Raw genomic sequence first — 14,239 nt, forward strand, 5'->3', positions numbered from 1 at the left:
CATCCCAACACTATTTCCCCTTACTGTCTTCGGAGAGTGGATGGCTTTCCATTAGTAGATGTGGAATGAGGAGCAGTGGGGGATATTTGCTTGCACCAATTAAGTCTGTCATAAACTGTGTGCAACACACACACACACACACACACACACACACACACACACACACACACACACACACACACACACACACACACACACACAGACACACACACACACACACACACATATAGACACACAGTATTTAACACACTCAATTTAACAGTGTGTGGGTCTCTGCTTCTGTCTGAAACCTGTTGTCACTGAGACAGGACTGAGAGGAGAGTCTTTCGTCTCGTGGGCTCTCACCTTCTATCTCCCTCTGCTTTTTTCTCTTACTCCAGGGTGGTGTGCACACAACGAGACTTTAAGGTGGTGTGTGTGTGTGTGTGTGTGTGTGTGTGTGTGTGTGTGTGTGTGTGTTTTGCTTTGTTAGCTTCAAGCCTTTCACCTACCTTTCTGTTTAACCCAACAGCACCGACGCCTCAGTCATGCAGTCGCATAAACACACATTTTGTGTTATTAAAGTGAAAATTAAATCAGATATCACCCGTCTGAATGCGATGAAGCCCCTAGATTATTTATGTCTTGACAGAACGATCATTACAGCATTTATCACAAAGCCTCCACTGTTATTACCTTCGCCCACTCGTTTAGTGCTGGACAATTGTCAGTTAAAGGTTGGAAAACAACACTTTTGGCTAAATTTAAATATTTAAATAGAATAATTTTCAAACTCAAACTTCACAATTTTTCAAAAACTCTAGTGTTTCCCCATTAATTGTATTCAAATGAGACTGGAAAAGCCCAGATTAATATATAATGTCTCAATATAATGAACACAAGTTAAGGTTTACCCATAGAAAACCAGTGCAGGTGATAAATATACATTGTTTAATGGTAGGATACAAACACGACCAGATCTGATGTTTAATAAAGACAGCAGCACCCTCATGCATCAGTTTAGCGCTATAAATCAAGTCCTGGTTTGCTCATGTTTACCAGTATTGATTGAGCTGTCCACCTGGCCAGATGGATGGCTGATGTAATTCATGTCTAAGGTGGTGTTTCCCTCCCAGTCTGCGCTGAATGCTAATCATGAAAGCTGTTTGGGCTGCAGGGAGTGCATTACGCTGACTGTATCGCATCTTTATCCATCGAGGGACAAACACACACTGGGGAATGTCGACTTAGGAGGAAAAGGGAAAAGGGAAGGCAGAGTGAGAGGGGGAGAGGCTTGCATATGGGAAAAAAGAGTGTGTGTATACGTTCGTGTGAATGTGTGTGAGTTCGTATTGAAACTTGGACACAGCAGACACGTGTCACCTCAGTTCTAGTGCCGTCAACCTAAACTGACATAAACAGCCCCAGGCGGCCCTATCAGAGATGGACTTTACATAACGGCTGAGTCACTCACAATCTATTTTTATGGCTTTGAGGTGTGTGTGTGTGTGTGTGTGTGTGTGTGTGTGTGTGTGTGTGTGTGTATGTGTGTGTATGTGTGTGTGTGTGTGTGTGTGTGTGTGTGTGTGTGTGTGTGTGTGTGTGTGTGTGTGTGTGTGTTCCATTGCTTCTATCTTTTTGAGAGCCAATTTTGTTTTAGACCTTCACAATGAGGGCATTATTGTGACGTTGGGTCATCTTGGCCAGGCTTCAATCCATTATGGTGCCGTTTGAGGACGCACACTTGGGATGTAGAGCTTGTTTAGGTGTTTTGGGGAATTGACTTTTTGAGAGTACACTAGAGAGCTGATAGGACAGGAAAGAGACAAGGGGGAGAAAGTGCAACAGGACGCCCCAGGCATATAGCCCTGATGGTTGTGAATAAATTAGAGGGAGAAGGTCCAAAATACACAATAAGTGCTAAATTGAGATGATTAATCATTGGGACTTTAGTAAGTAGCGAGCACTGAGGAGTGAAAGGCTGGACAATCTAAATGTGTTATAGTAATGAGAGCAAATGTTTCGAAATTTGAATCTGCTTCTGGATATGCATTAGAATACAACAATTATGGGATACTTGCCCCGGTGCAGTAGTTCATGTCAAAAGGTAATGGTAAGAGAGCCGTGTTCAAATTCCTGGATCCTGGATCTGTTCTGAACACAAGCCTTATGTTTTGGCCTAAGGCCTAAATGCATTTAATTACACTCAAAACATGTTGTTGAGTTATCCTGTTCACTAATAGACACACAAACAAACCTCAAGGTAATAGTGTTACTTAATAGAGCATACAAATTAGAAATGTTAATTTGATTAATTCAATGCAATTCATTTCACAGCTTACACTGCTAGGTTACAGTTATGGTCCAGGAGAATTAATGTAGTCACTGGAGGGTCTTTGAAGCGAAACATACACGAAAAAATGAACGCAATAACAATAATGAATATAATTAATAATGGGGCTTCATTTTAAATCCATTTACTCGTATTTTATTAATACATATTATATATTTACATTCCGCAGTCCGCACATTATTTAAAAAACTTTTAAAACTAATTTAAAACATTTAAAATATTATATATAAGATCATTTCTGCTCATTAACATATATTTTAACTGCCTAAAACCAGACATTTTAAAGGTTAAAATATCCGTTACATTATCCAAATCACGTAAAGGTGAGGGTTACTAAATCCCAGTGTCAAAGCTTGATTAGTATGAGTGTTACCTTGTGAAAAGCCGAGTATCCTTCAAGGAAATGCAGCCTACTGGTCGTCCAATGAATATTTCAACATAGTTGAACTATTATTCAACACTATTTGATTAGCACAAATTACATTCAGCTAGGAGATCAATGCTCTTACTCAGTGAGCCATGTTCAGGTCATTTCCCCATTAAGTGTCCACTCCTTTTGAAGTATCCTTGAGCTGTAGATGACCCTAGTATTTAGATGTTGTTGATAGTGAGATATGTGTTCCTGTTGTGCACCAAGTAATGAACATTTGTTGTCTAAAGTAATCATCAATATGCAGACTAGTGTTTGCAGATGTACACATTATTTGTATCACACTTGTGAGTTATGACCAACAAGATAACGGGAAGAAGAACAAATAATACAATTCTTACAGCAGCAAAAGTTGGGTAAAAGTCGTTAATGTGTGCATGATTATTAACGTTTTACTTTTTAGTTTACACACTATACATAAATCATTACTTCTGCTATTACGCGGTTAGTACAATGCAATAATACAGCTAATACATGTATTTAATGAAGGAAAACCTGGGCAATCTTGAGTAAATTTCAGACATGCAAAGGCCTGCGTGCACACACGCACACACACACAAACACACACTCTTGTCTCCCATGCTGAGTCCCTCTGAGCCTTCCCTGCTCCACTTTTTTTTTTCATCTGTCATTCTGGAGCATGTCAGTGTTTAACCCCCTCCCACGCTGGCACGCACGTACACACACACACACACACACACACACACACACACACACACACACACACACACACACACACACACACACCGCCTTTCTTCTTTAACAAACTGCACAAACATACACAGTCACTCAAACACAGCTTTTTCCCTTCTTTCCACCTTAACACAGTACACACACACACACACACACACACACACACACACACACACACACACACACACACACAGACAATCCAGGGCACCGGTTTAAACAGACAGACACAGTTGAGACAGTTGTCATATCATATACCTTTTTGCTCTCTTTCTCTCACGCTCTATGCCATTACTGGGGATGGTAGTCTGGACTGTCATTTACAGTGTGTGTGTGTGTGTGTGTGTGTGTGTGTGTGTGTGTGTGTGTGTGTGTGTGTGTGTGTGTGTGTGTGTGCGTGTGTGTGTGTGTGTGTGGGTGAGGGTGTTTTGAGGGGTTATACTGACTCCTTGTGTATCTACTCATGCTGACAGCAATCATTTTGTAGTCCGGTCATAGAGGGCATCTGTCATCCCACCAGACTCTCTCGTCTCCTCCGTGGGAGAAACAGACAACAGTTTAGGAGGCAACGGGGGTTCCTTCCTCATTTCTGCATTCAGGCTACTTATGGATTTTTAAATATTATAGTCCCCGTAGCTCAAAATAAGAAGGTTTAAAAATGTAAGCCTAAACTTGCACTTTCTCTGTGAGTGAGGGGAGATGCTCAGCTTTTTAAATCCTCTGGTGTGTTTAAGGTGGAAAGTAGGGATGTGGTGTTCCATAAAAATGTGGCTAAACTTACAGCTGCAGTCAGCGATAATCATTCAACAATCAGCAATATTTTATGAGGGATCGAGTCACGCTTTTCCCCTGTAAAAAGGCCACGCTTGTGTTACATCAAGATGTGTAACATAAATGTAATTTATAAAGATTCCCATGAACCTAAAAAGAGAAATAAACTCTTTTGTGCAAATAAAGACGTACAAAAATGGCTGTTGTATGCATCACCTGCTAAAATATCCTAAAAAAAAACATACATGTCCTTGGTGTGTCCTTCACATTATCCACATAAGAATGTGACAAATGTGTTAATTTCCCTGGTTCTGCGTGGGATAAAAACAAAATGCTTTGAGACCCAGATGAAAAATGGCACCTTATCATATCTCTCACATGTGTAATAGCTGTGTGGACCATGTGACAGCATGGCAATGGGGGGCAACGTGCCTGCAATATTGAGAAGTCCTTCATTAAGCGTGGCCAATGCTGTGCGTGCCTGAGAGAGTAGCCTGCATGTATAGGAGCATCTTTTAAAAGATTGGACACATAATTATAAACAAGCTCACTGATGTCATGGGGGGGATTTAAATGCGACATGCGTAAAAAGCATTAGCGCCATATTTATGATAAGGATTCAAAAACATGGCACAAAACAGATTATAGGAATAAGACGCACAGGAGCCAATAGAGATAATCCCGTTATCTCGTTGAATGTAAAATGCCAATGTGGGAGCATCCTCAGAGACTGATGAACTGAGCATGAACTAATGCTGCAGATATACCGAAGGAGGCAGAGCATGAGGGGGAGAACACAACAATATTGGCAACCTGGTGTAAACACTGTATGGATTGACCTTAAGGGACACACACGCCGTTTACCGCAATGTCACCGGCAATCTTCGTATACTTCATTAATTGAGAGCCCTCACACGCGCGCGCCCGCACTGTGTCTCCCGTTCGACACCAGTTCGATTTCCTCTTGATGACATTGCATCACCTTTTGACAATTCACTGTCACTTACAACAGCGGGACAGTAATAGAGGAGCCGGCAGGCCATTGATAGATGATCGCGGTCAAGTTAAACAAATGTGGGGCTCTTCTGCTCATTCATGGTTTTGGGATACCGGGTGCCGGGTATAGGGACGCACTTCGGTCATCACCTGCCTTCTAACCAGAGCGCATTTAACATTACGCACGGTAGGAAAGCGCGCGCGCGCACACACACACACACACACACACACACACACACACACACACACACACACACACACACACACACACACATTCACAGATAACCTAGTAACACGCGCACACACATCAAGAAAAACAAGACAAGATGAAGACAGCAGACTTACGGGATGACCCTGGGCTCCTCTGCGCGCCCCATTGTGAAATCCCCGTTGTTCTCGTTTGGGATCCTCAAATGCCGTGGTCGCAGTCCACGTCTCTGCAAATGTACCAAAGGATCACATAGAGGATGAGGAGTATGGCGAAGATGAAGAGCGCTACTAGGATGGCCTTGGTCACCGGAGAGATGATCGACTGCATGTCAGGAGCAGAGCCGGGCAGAGCGGCGTGGGGCTCCGCGTCCGTCCGTCCGTCCTCAGTCTGCTATCTCTCTCGCGCTCCACCTCTGCTCTCTTCCGCTCCGGTAGCAACTGTTGAGGACGGAGCCGCGGGTTGTGTCTTGCGCAAACACACACATGTAGAGCCCGACGCACATGCACACGAATCTCTACCGGCGATCCAGGCGCGCAACGCGTGGGGGCTTCCCCTGGCTAGAAGCGGCGCAGGAGTGGGCTGTCTGTCCCCAGATCCACTCTCTCCGGCTGCATGTCGCACACCAGAAGAGACAGAGACGGAGACGGGGAGACCGGAGTGATAACTGTCGCGGGACGTTCAAAAAACGTTTGCAAAAGCACGGTTCTATTCTATTCAGCAGGTGGAGGTTTGTCGTGTTAAATCCAGCAAGCAGAGATATTTCTAGACACAGAAAGGAGAAGTTGTGCGCCGAGCAACTGCACTTGATGGCAAACAGGTTGATTAGTATTCCTCACGGTGGGGAGAGAAAGAGAGAGAGAGAGAGAGAGAGAGAGAGAGAGAGAGAGAGAGAGAGAGAGAGAGAGAGAGAGAGAGAGGTTGAGAGTGTGCTATGGCTTGGCATGACAGGCTATCATCTTATAAAGACCCTTAACATCCCTTGTTGTGTCAAAGTCGACGGATTAATAGATTATTCCAGATGGTTATTGATTCGCCCTTAACTGCTAATTTGCATAAGATCACTCTTATAACATTTCTTATGTATTGTTGCCTTAACGCGCCCTTTCAAAAAGAACGAATCCCACGATAGCCCCATGAAAAAAGGACAGATGGACTGGAAATGTCATGTAAAACTGTTGTAAAGTCATAAAGCAGCAGCAGATGCAGGAGATGAACTATTGGATATGACATGTCATATTTGGAAAGGTAGTTAGAGGGAAGGGACATCTGCTTTATAGATTTCATGCCAAACCTACAATGGCACTTTTGTGATTTACATGATCACTATCAGCCAGCAACATGAGAACATCAGCTGTTCTTCGTAGTTTAATTCAGACAAGAAGACTAGACTATTGTAACCATCCGGAAATAGGCATACAAAACACCCCATCTCATGTAGGCCAGACATGACTGCATGAAAGAGATGTTTTCATGTAGCCTCTAACCAAATAATAACCGTGGATTCTATCAGATGACCGCATGTCGTAGCCATAGGCTATTAATATAATTAATTATCACTGATTAACCATACACCGTAATTGTTTTGACTGAGTAGCCAATTTCAAAGAGGCAACAAAAATGTTATAAAAAAAGACAAAAATTTTTTAAAAAAAAGAATAAATTATTATTGAATATCATTTTTAGCCGATGGAAGTAGGTCGCCAGACTAAAGCGTAAAAGGGAACATGATCAGGAGCGCACTGTTCTTCACCAACCGATGTTCACCACTAGATGGCGACAAAGGTACAAGAAAAAGAAAAAGAAAAAAATCCAAGCCCTCGTGAAATGTGATGGTGTATTTGATTATTCCGCACACCATCATTACACTGTAGTCTTGCATAACAATCATGACAGCTAAACGGGGTTAAGACGCACAGCAGGTAAGAAGCAACAACGCAGCTTTAATAGTCGTCACGTCATTTAGTGCACTATCGTGTTATTGTGGGTCTTCGTAGCGGGCTAGTGAGCGAACGTTAGCTGTACTAGCCGTCAGTAACACTGTGGCCTATTGAGCAGAGTGGCTGAGGAAGCTTGAGGCAAAGTGACCCTGCTGACAAGTTTGGCGAAACGTGCAAACGGAAGCCACGTGCGTCATTTAATGCGAGCTGGAATGTATTGTTGAATGCTGCACGTGTGATGTTGTGCAGATGCGGTGTCAACTGTATACAACCAAAACACAGGCGGACCAATGTTGGAGCAAGTTAGCTAGCTAACTAGCTGCAAACAGGCCGTAGACGTTTGTCAAACTGATGCGAGTGAAATGGAACTTCCGGCCACAGCCTTCAAAGTAAAGCAATTAGTGACGCGCTGGTTTTTAATGTTTCCTCATACGAGCCGGGTATGACAGCGAATTTGGTTTGCAGAATTGACTTGGACTGTATTGTGGTTTCGAGAAAATAACATGACTCCGTAAACGTTAATCGTAAAAAGTTAATTGACCTTACCTTCATCTGAAATATTGCCAATGAAGGTGGTTTGTACTTAAGACTTTTAATTTATTTAGTTGATTTTGTATATCGCACAATTATAGATAGATAGTTAGTAATCCTGCATGGGGAAATTGTTTCGCTACATCAGCATTCCTACATACAAGTAAAGCAATACATCTAAAATAATATAATAATATTAAATTAACTAACAAAACAATAGTGCAAGATGTAACCGAACAACAAATAGTGGCAGTTTCCTTGTGTTTCTATGAACTAATTGTATTATAATGTAGACTTTAAAGTGTATTCTGTTTGTCCGCAGTGCGAAGCAGCGTACGAGCCTTTATTTTGAAGGCACCTTTGCATCTCTTCCGTCGTTGTTTCCGGTTACTAACTATTTTATGTAGCAGCATTGACAAGCACGGCCAGCTAGTTAGCTGGCTAGCAAGAGACTTACCCCACTTCACCTGTGACACAGTGAGTGTGTTTACATATGGGACTTCGCGTTTGTTGCTGTGTGTGTGAGAGCCGCGACAGATGCTTGACTGCCGCATTGTCTCCCGCGGAAGGTGTATACATAAATATATAAATATACATGCTACATTGTCAAACCTGTTAATAAACGGTCCACAAGTGCTACGTTAGCTAACGTTAGCGTTACCGTTTTAGGATCAAGTGATTGCCAGTTAACTAATTAGCTCTTGCTGAAGTGTAACTCCAAGTGAGGGCAACACCGGTGTAATGCTGCAGCGAATAAACGTGCTGCTGGTTTTCTATCTAACGACACGCTTTCGGTTCTGGAAATATCATGTTGTCAATGTAGATTGAGATTTGAAAGAAATGTTTTTTTCTTTTCTTAAACAATCTACCTAGGTCCTAAGTAAAGTAAAATAAACGTTAACCTTTACAAACTACTTGAAACTTGTTAGGAATTTGGTTTAGAAAAGCATTATTTCAATTAATGTTCAACCGTTCGAGCTGTAGATTATCTTAGTACATGCTGTAACGTTAAGATGAGATGACAGAAAGAGAGCTGAGCCAGATGCAACAGTACAAAAGTTGACACATTACTGAGAAGAGTGATACTTTGTGCAATAGAGTTGGCTCAAACGTCTTAATGTTTTGTAAGATGTGGTATTAATACATAGTTGAATGCAAGCTACTGAGACTAGAATATACATCATATTTATAGCAACAGTATATTAAAGGCCACCTTCATCGGGTTGGGGAAACCCACCAGAACCAAGCTATAGCTAGTGTTGTTTCTCCAGGAATTGGAGAAAAAAAAGTTACCTTTTGCACATTTAAATAATAAGTAAACATCACAATTTGAACTACGGAAATCACAAGCTTATGGGTAACTTGTTTCATTTCTGTGTGATTTCACATCCTCTTCCTCATAATGTCAAGTAAGCAAAACAAACTTTGACTAAGTATGTTTGGTATTTAGCTTGCCACCATTGTCCAGTCATCTGTCTATTTCTATCTTTTCACAGACCGAACAACTACTCTATGTAAGATGAACACTGAGGACAAGTTGGAGGGTATGCTGCTGAAATTCAGCAGCGGAGGAATAGATGGAGGAGGAAGAGTTGGGCTTGGTAGTGGCGGAGGACTGGTGGTGATGACACTGGGGGAACGATCACTGGTGAACCACCCACTGTTGGCTGAGGACGATGAGGACAATGATGAAGATGAGGACTTGACTGGGAGCTCACTGGTCACACACGACCTGGTCCCTCCAGAGCAGCTGATGATGCAGGAGGAGATGACAAAGAATGGTAGAGGAGGAGGAGGAGGAGAAGAGGAGGAGGGAGGAGGCGAGGTGGGAGTGCATTTCCCCCTAAAACTCACCAATAAGTTGCCCTGCTTGCTTCATATGCCAGTGAGTTCATGCCAGTAAAGACGTAGATCGTGCATTAATACGATTATTTGTGTACTTATGGTGTCCATGTCATGATAGAGAGTCTAATTCATGTCATCCCATGCAATGTTTGTGATGAGACATCAGTTTCCTCAACACTCAAACTCTACCGTTATTTATTTTTTTATATATATATATATATATATATATGTGTATATGTGTGTGAAACCCGTTTACTGCTGTAACACTCATGAACTGGTTTAGAGCTTTGGTTTAGAGCCCCCCCCCCCCCACCACCACCACCACCACCACCACTGCCTTTGTGTACCTGGTTTGCGGTTTGCACCTGGAGTAAAAAAGTCAGGGGCCTTCAAAGAGATAAAGAAGGCATTAGCTGAAATGTTTGCGCTTTTAAAATATTTTGCATTACAAAGGAATAAAGATGCAGTACATGTGAATTTCAAAGACAATTTTATACTGTGATTGTAGACATCGAGGATAACCCAAACCAATCCACAGAATTAGGCTTAGGGCGGCTTAGTTCCTGTTTATTACAACTTTGATGTTATATCCATACTTTGGGCCATTATTATCTCTGTCGGCAAGAAAATCATTGTACTCCACAAATGATTTGTTAAATCTTGGAACATGGCAACATTATCATTTAAACTAAGTCATATGGGAGATCTGTAGATGCTCCCAGGCCAGCGGAAATATATGATTTTTCAGCATGTCCTAGGTTTTCTAGGACTTGAGGTTTCCCTTTGGTCATTATGCCTCCAGCAGGGGGTTACCCTCAGAGGATGCTTGAACCACATCAACTGTCCTTTTTAAAAGGTGCTAATTGTGGTATTTAGAGCATAAATATAGCGGCAAATAACGATTTACAATGTAAAGACATCAGCAGAGAATAAAGTCGCTGCTTCTCCTTCCATTGTTCACATAGCTGGACCGGCCACATGTGCCTTTTAGTTTTGTTGGTGCATGTGAGCGTGCTCCACTGGTTAGCTCACGACTTCCGCTCTGCCATCCCAATGGATGGCATTGTCGCGGAAGTGTTGCACCCACCCTCCTGTTCCCCTTCAGGAAAACACTGTTGGCTCTTTCAGCACTGTTGCCGTTGTTTGCACTGTTAGCATCGTTAGCTGTGACCCCCTGCTCAACCGTCGCCATGTTGAGAGCCATTTAGAGGCAATAGAAATGCTCCCGATCTCATAAAATGTATACATCACCTGTAAATTGTAGAGGAGAATCTGCTCCGAAGTGAGGTCCCTTCCCATTAGATTATCCTCTACTTGCCCAAGTGCACCTGCCTGACTATGATAAGCTTCCGGATGAGTGAGTGGGCTCTAAAGTAGGTCATGTGCCTTGTTAAATGTCTTTCCTATCTTTTACAGTTGAGCATCAAGCAAGAACTGAAGCCGTCTGAGACAGCGGTCCAGATGAAGAAGGACAAAAAAGCAGTTAAGGACCTGATGGATTGTCCAAAGAAGAAAAAGAGGAAGCAGCGTTCACCAGCAAAGGTCACGTTTATTTGCATCTGCATCTGTATGACACCTTTTCCATCGGGACAACTGTAAGAATGAATCAAATACTAATGTCTTTGTTCCCTTTGCTGTGGCAGATTCTCAACATCAATGATGATGAATCATTGGGCTTACAAAGCCCCAAGTGTCACGTCTGCATTCACTGTAATGCTGCATTCAGAACCAACTACCATCTACAGAGGCATGTCTTCATTCACACTGGTATGAATTACTTCGTCGCATTTTAAAATGCCATCATATTCATTCATTTAGAGACTAGATATCATGTCTTTTAAAGTGGAGGGAAAAAAGGGCAATGCTAAATTAAGAAGTTGCCTCGAGTATCATATGAAATACAGTAACTATATTGTCAATTTTATACTGACGTTTATGACTCAAACTCCAGGTGAGAAGCCGTTTCAGTGCAGCCAGTGTGATATGCGCTTCATTCAGAAATATCTCCTCCAGAGACATGAGAAGATCCACACTGGTGAGTGAAGAATACATTTAATTGGTATGCACTTTCACTTGGTTTAATTTTAGTCTAAAGTGAGTCTTTTTCTCGCTTCCTTTTTTGTTTAGGTGAGAAGCCTTTTCGCTGTGATGAGTGTGGGATGAGGTTCATCCAGAAGTACCACATGGAGAGACACAAGAGGACTCACAGTGGCGAGAAGCCTTACCAATGTGACTACTGTCACCAGGTAGGCTCTGTTTTTATTTGCTCGTACATTATTGCACATGACAATTGAATATAGTGGTAAATCAGATATTAGAATAAGCATATAATTTGAATTGATGCTCATAGTATTGGTCTTTAAATGTGCTGGACTGCAGGGTCTGAACACAGAAAGTACAGAGTGAACTGCTAGCCAATAGCTTTGTATAGTTAACCCAGTATTTAAACAAAAAAATAAAGACACAGCAACCGAAGTGTCTACCATTCTTCACATAAGGTTCATCACTACCGTTTGTGTTTTTTAGTGGTACTATAAAATATATGTTTTTGTCTTCTGTCAACAGTACTTCTCCAGAACAGACCGGGTTTTAAAGCACAGACGAATGTGTCACGAGAACCGAGAGAGAAAAACCAACAAGGCAGCTGGTAAAGTTGGGCCTTTGCGTGAAGCAGATTCTTCGGGCCTCCCCTTTTTTGCCAAAGAGTGTTCACTGCCCAAGAAAAAGCGGCAAAAGTGTGCAGACAAGAGTTCAGGAGCTTCCACTGCTGCCCAGACGGATGGGCACACTGTCGCTGTCGTCGAAATGGAGGAGAAGGACGAGCAAAGACAGAATAAAATTGAAGGTCTACCTCTCTACGCTGTGTCCTCCAAAGTTAAACATGAGTACGTGATTGCAGATTACTCCGAGGAACTTCCTGAAGAAACGGCGAGCCAACACCAAGAGGCTAGTTTGGGAGGAGACGTGTCATCAGAAGACACGACTCCTCCCAAACTAGTCCTGAAGAAAGTCCCCAAGAGGAGTCTCAAACAGTCGAGTGAACAAACTCCTCCCTGCATGTCCACTTTGTCTTCCTTTGAGGAAAATGCGAAGGTTACACATTACACCTTTGAAATCGTGGACAAGCAAGGCCTTTTAGAAGTAGAAAGCAACACTGAAGTCGAGACAGTTGAAACTCTTCATGGAGGACCAACAAAGCCAGCAGCTAGCAGCACAAACTACGACGACGCCATGCAGTTTCTCAAAAAGAAGCGGTATCTTCAGGCGGCAATGGCCAACAACAGTCGGGATTACGGCCTGAACACGAGCAGCATTTCGTCTCAACCGCCTGTGACACAAACTGTGGTGTCGGCAGTTATTGACGAAACTGTCCCCGTCACCATTCTGGAGCCCCAGCCCATCAACACGGAGATCAAAGCGACACATGACAAGAGTGTGTTGCCGGATGAGGTTCTTCAGACGCTGTTGGATCATTACTCTAACAAAGCCAACGGGCAATCGGACATTTCTTTCAGCGTGGCTGACACTGAGGTCACATCAAGCATATCCATCAATTCCTCTGATGTTTCAGACAGCAGCCCTGTTGAGAGTCTCGGAGCCTCCAGTGCCCAGGCTCAGCCCGCTACTGAGAAGGTCAGCCTCTTGCAAGAATACTCTAAGTTTCTCCAGCAAGCGCTGGAGAGGACCAGCCAGAACGACAGCTACCTGACCAGCCAGAGCCTCAGCTTGGTCTCTGAGAACCCCACCTTAGCTGGACAACCTCTGTTCTCCACCGAGAAACAGTTTCCTTCCCCCAGCAGGTTCAAATCAGGGATGAGCTCTCCGCTAAGATCCACTATAGAGAAACCTAACTTTGGATTGCTGGTCGGGGACTCCCAGCACTCATTTTCATTTTCAGGTGATGAGACCACCCCTCCCTCTGCTGTGTCCCCGGCTGTGGAGGACTTCCTGGAGCAGGTCTCGCCCTCCAAAAAGACAGATTCTCCACAAGGCATACTGCAGACTTTTCAAATAAGCTCCTTTGATCAGAACTTCAAATCTCATTTCCAGACGTCAAGATCTGGAACCTCCTCGCTGTTTACTGTTGCCAATGGACAATTAAGTCTTCGAGGACAGAGCACAGACTTCTCCGAGTTCCCCTCGGTCAGAGTCACTGAGACCAGGGCTCAACTGAACTCCTCCCCTGATGTTTCCTCCAGTGAAACCTTTGGCTGAAGGGAGGGGCGAAACATTCATTTCTGTTAATTTCAGCGGCACTTTATCTCATGTTTCCTGTTTTGCCAAAACAAGTCCCATTGCAACTATGTGCTCTGTGCTCTTTCTCAAAGCATTTTGTTTTATGAAAATAATTTACTTTTCTTTTTTTCTTTAAGTGCAACCTCATACAATGGAAATACTGACAATGTATATCATTATAATTGGCATTCCCCCTAAAAACAAGCAAACAATTATAATTGTGCATGGATATATTTCTTGCCCCAGAATGTACATTGAGA

General features: G+C 42.9%; 1 protein-coding gene across 1 annotated transcript; it reads left to right on the top strand.

Moving 5' to 3' along the window:
- Positions 1 to 7,224: 7,224 nt before the first annotated feature.
- Positions 7,225 to 13,958, top strand: znf148 (zinc finger protein 148; the record flags this gene model as incomplete). The annotated part of the gene is made up of 7 exons (XM_079231264.1): positions 7,225 to 7,349; positions 9,395 to 9,723; positions 11,160 to 11,285; positions 11,387 to 11,510; positions 11,695 to 11,778; positions 11,871 to 11,989; positions 12,309 to 13,958. The coding sequence occupies exons 2-7, from the start codon at positions 9,418 to 9,420 to the stop codon at positions 13,956 to 13,958; spliced, it is 2,409 nt and encodes an 802-aa protein (XP_079087390.1). The 5' UTR covers positions 7,225 to 7,349; positions 9,395 to 9,417.
- Between the last annotated feature and the right edge of the window lie 281 nt (positions 13,959 to 14,239).

Source organism: Taurulus bubalis (genome assembly GCF_910589615.1).
Source record: "Taurulus bubalis genome assembly, chromosome: 15".
Taxonomy (NCBI): Eukaryota; Metazoa; Chordata; class Actinopteri; order Perciformes; family Cottidae; genus Taurulus; species Taurulus bubalis.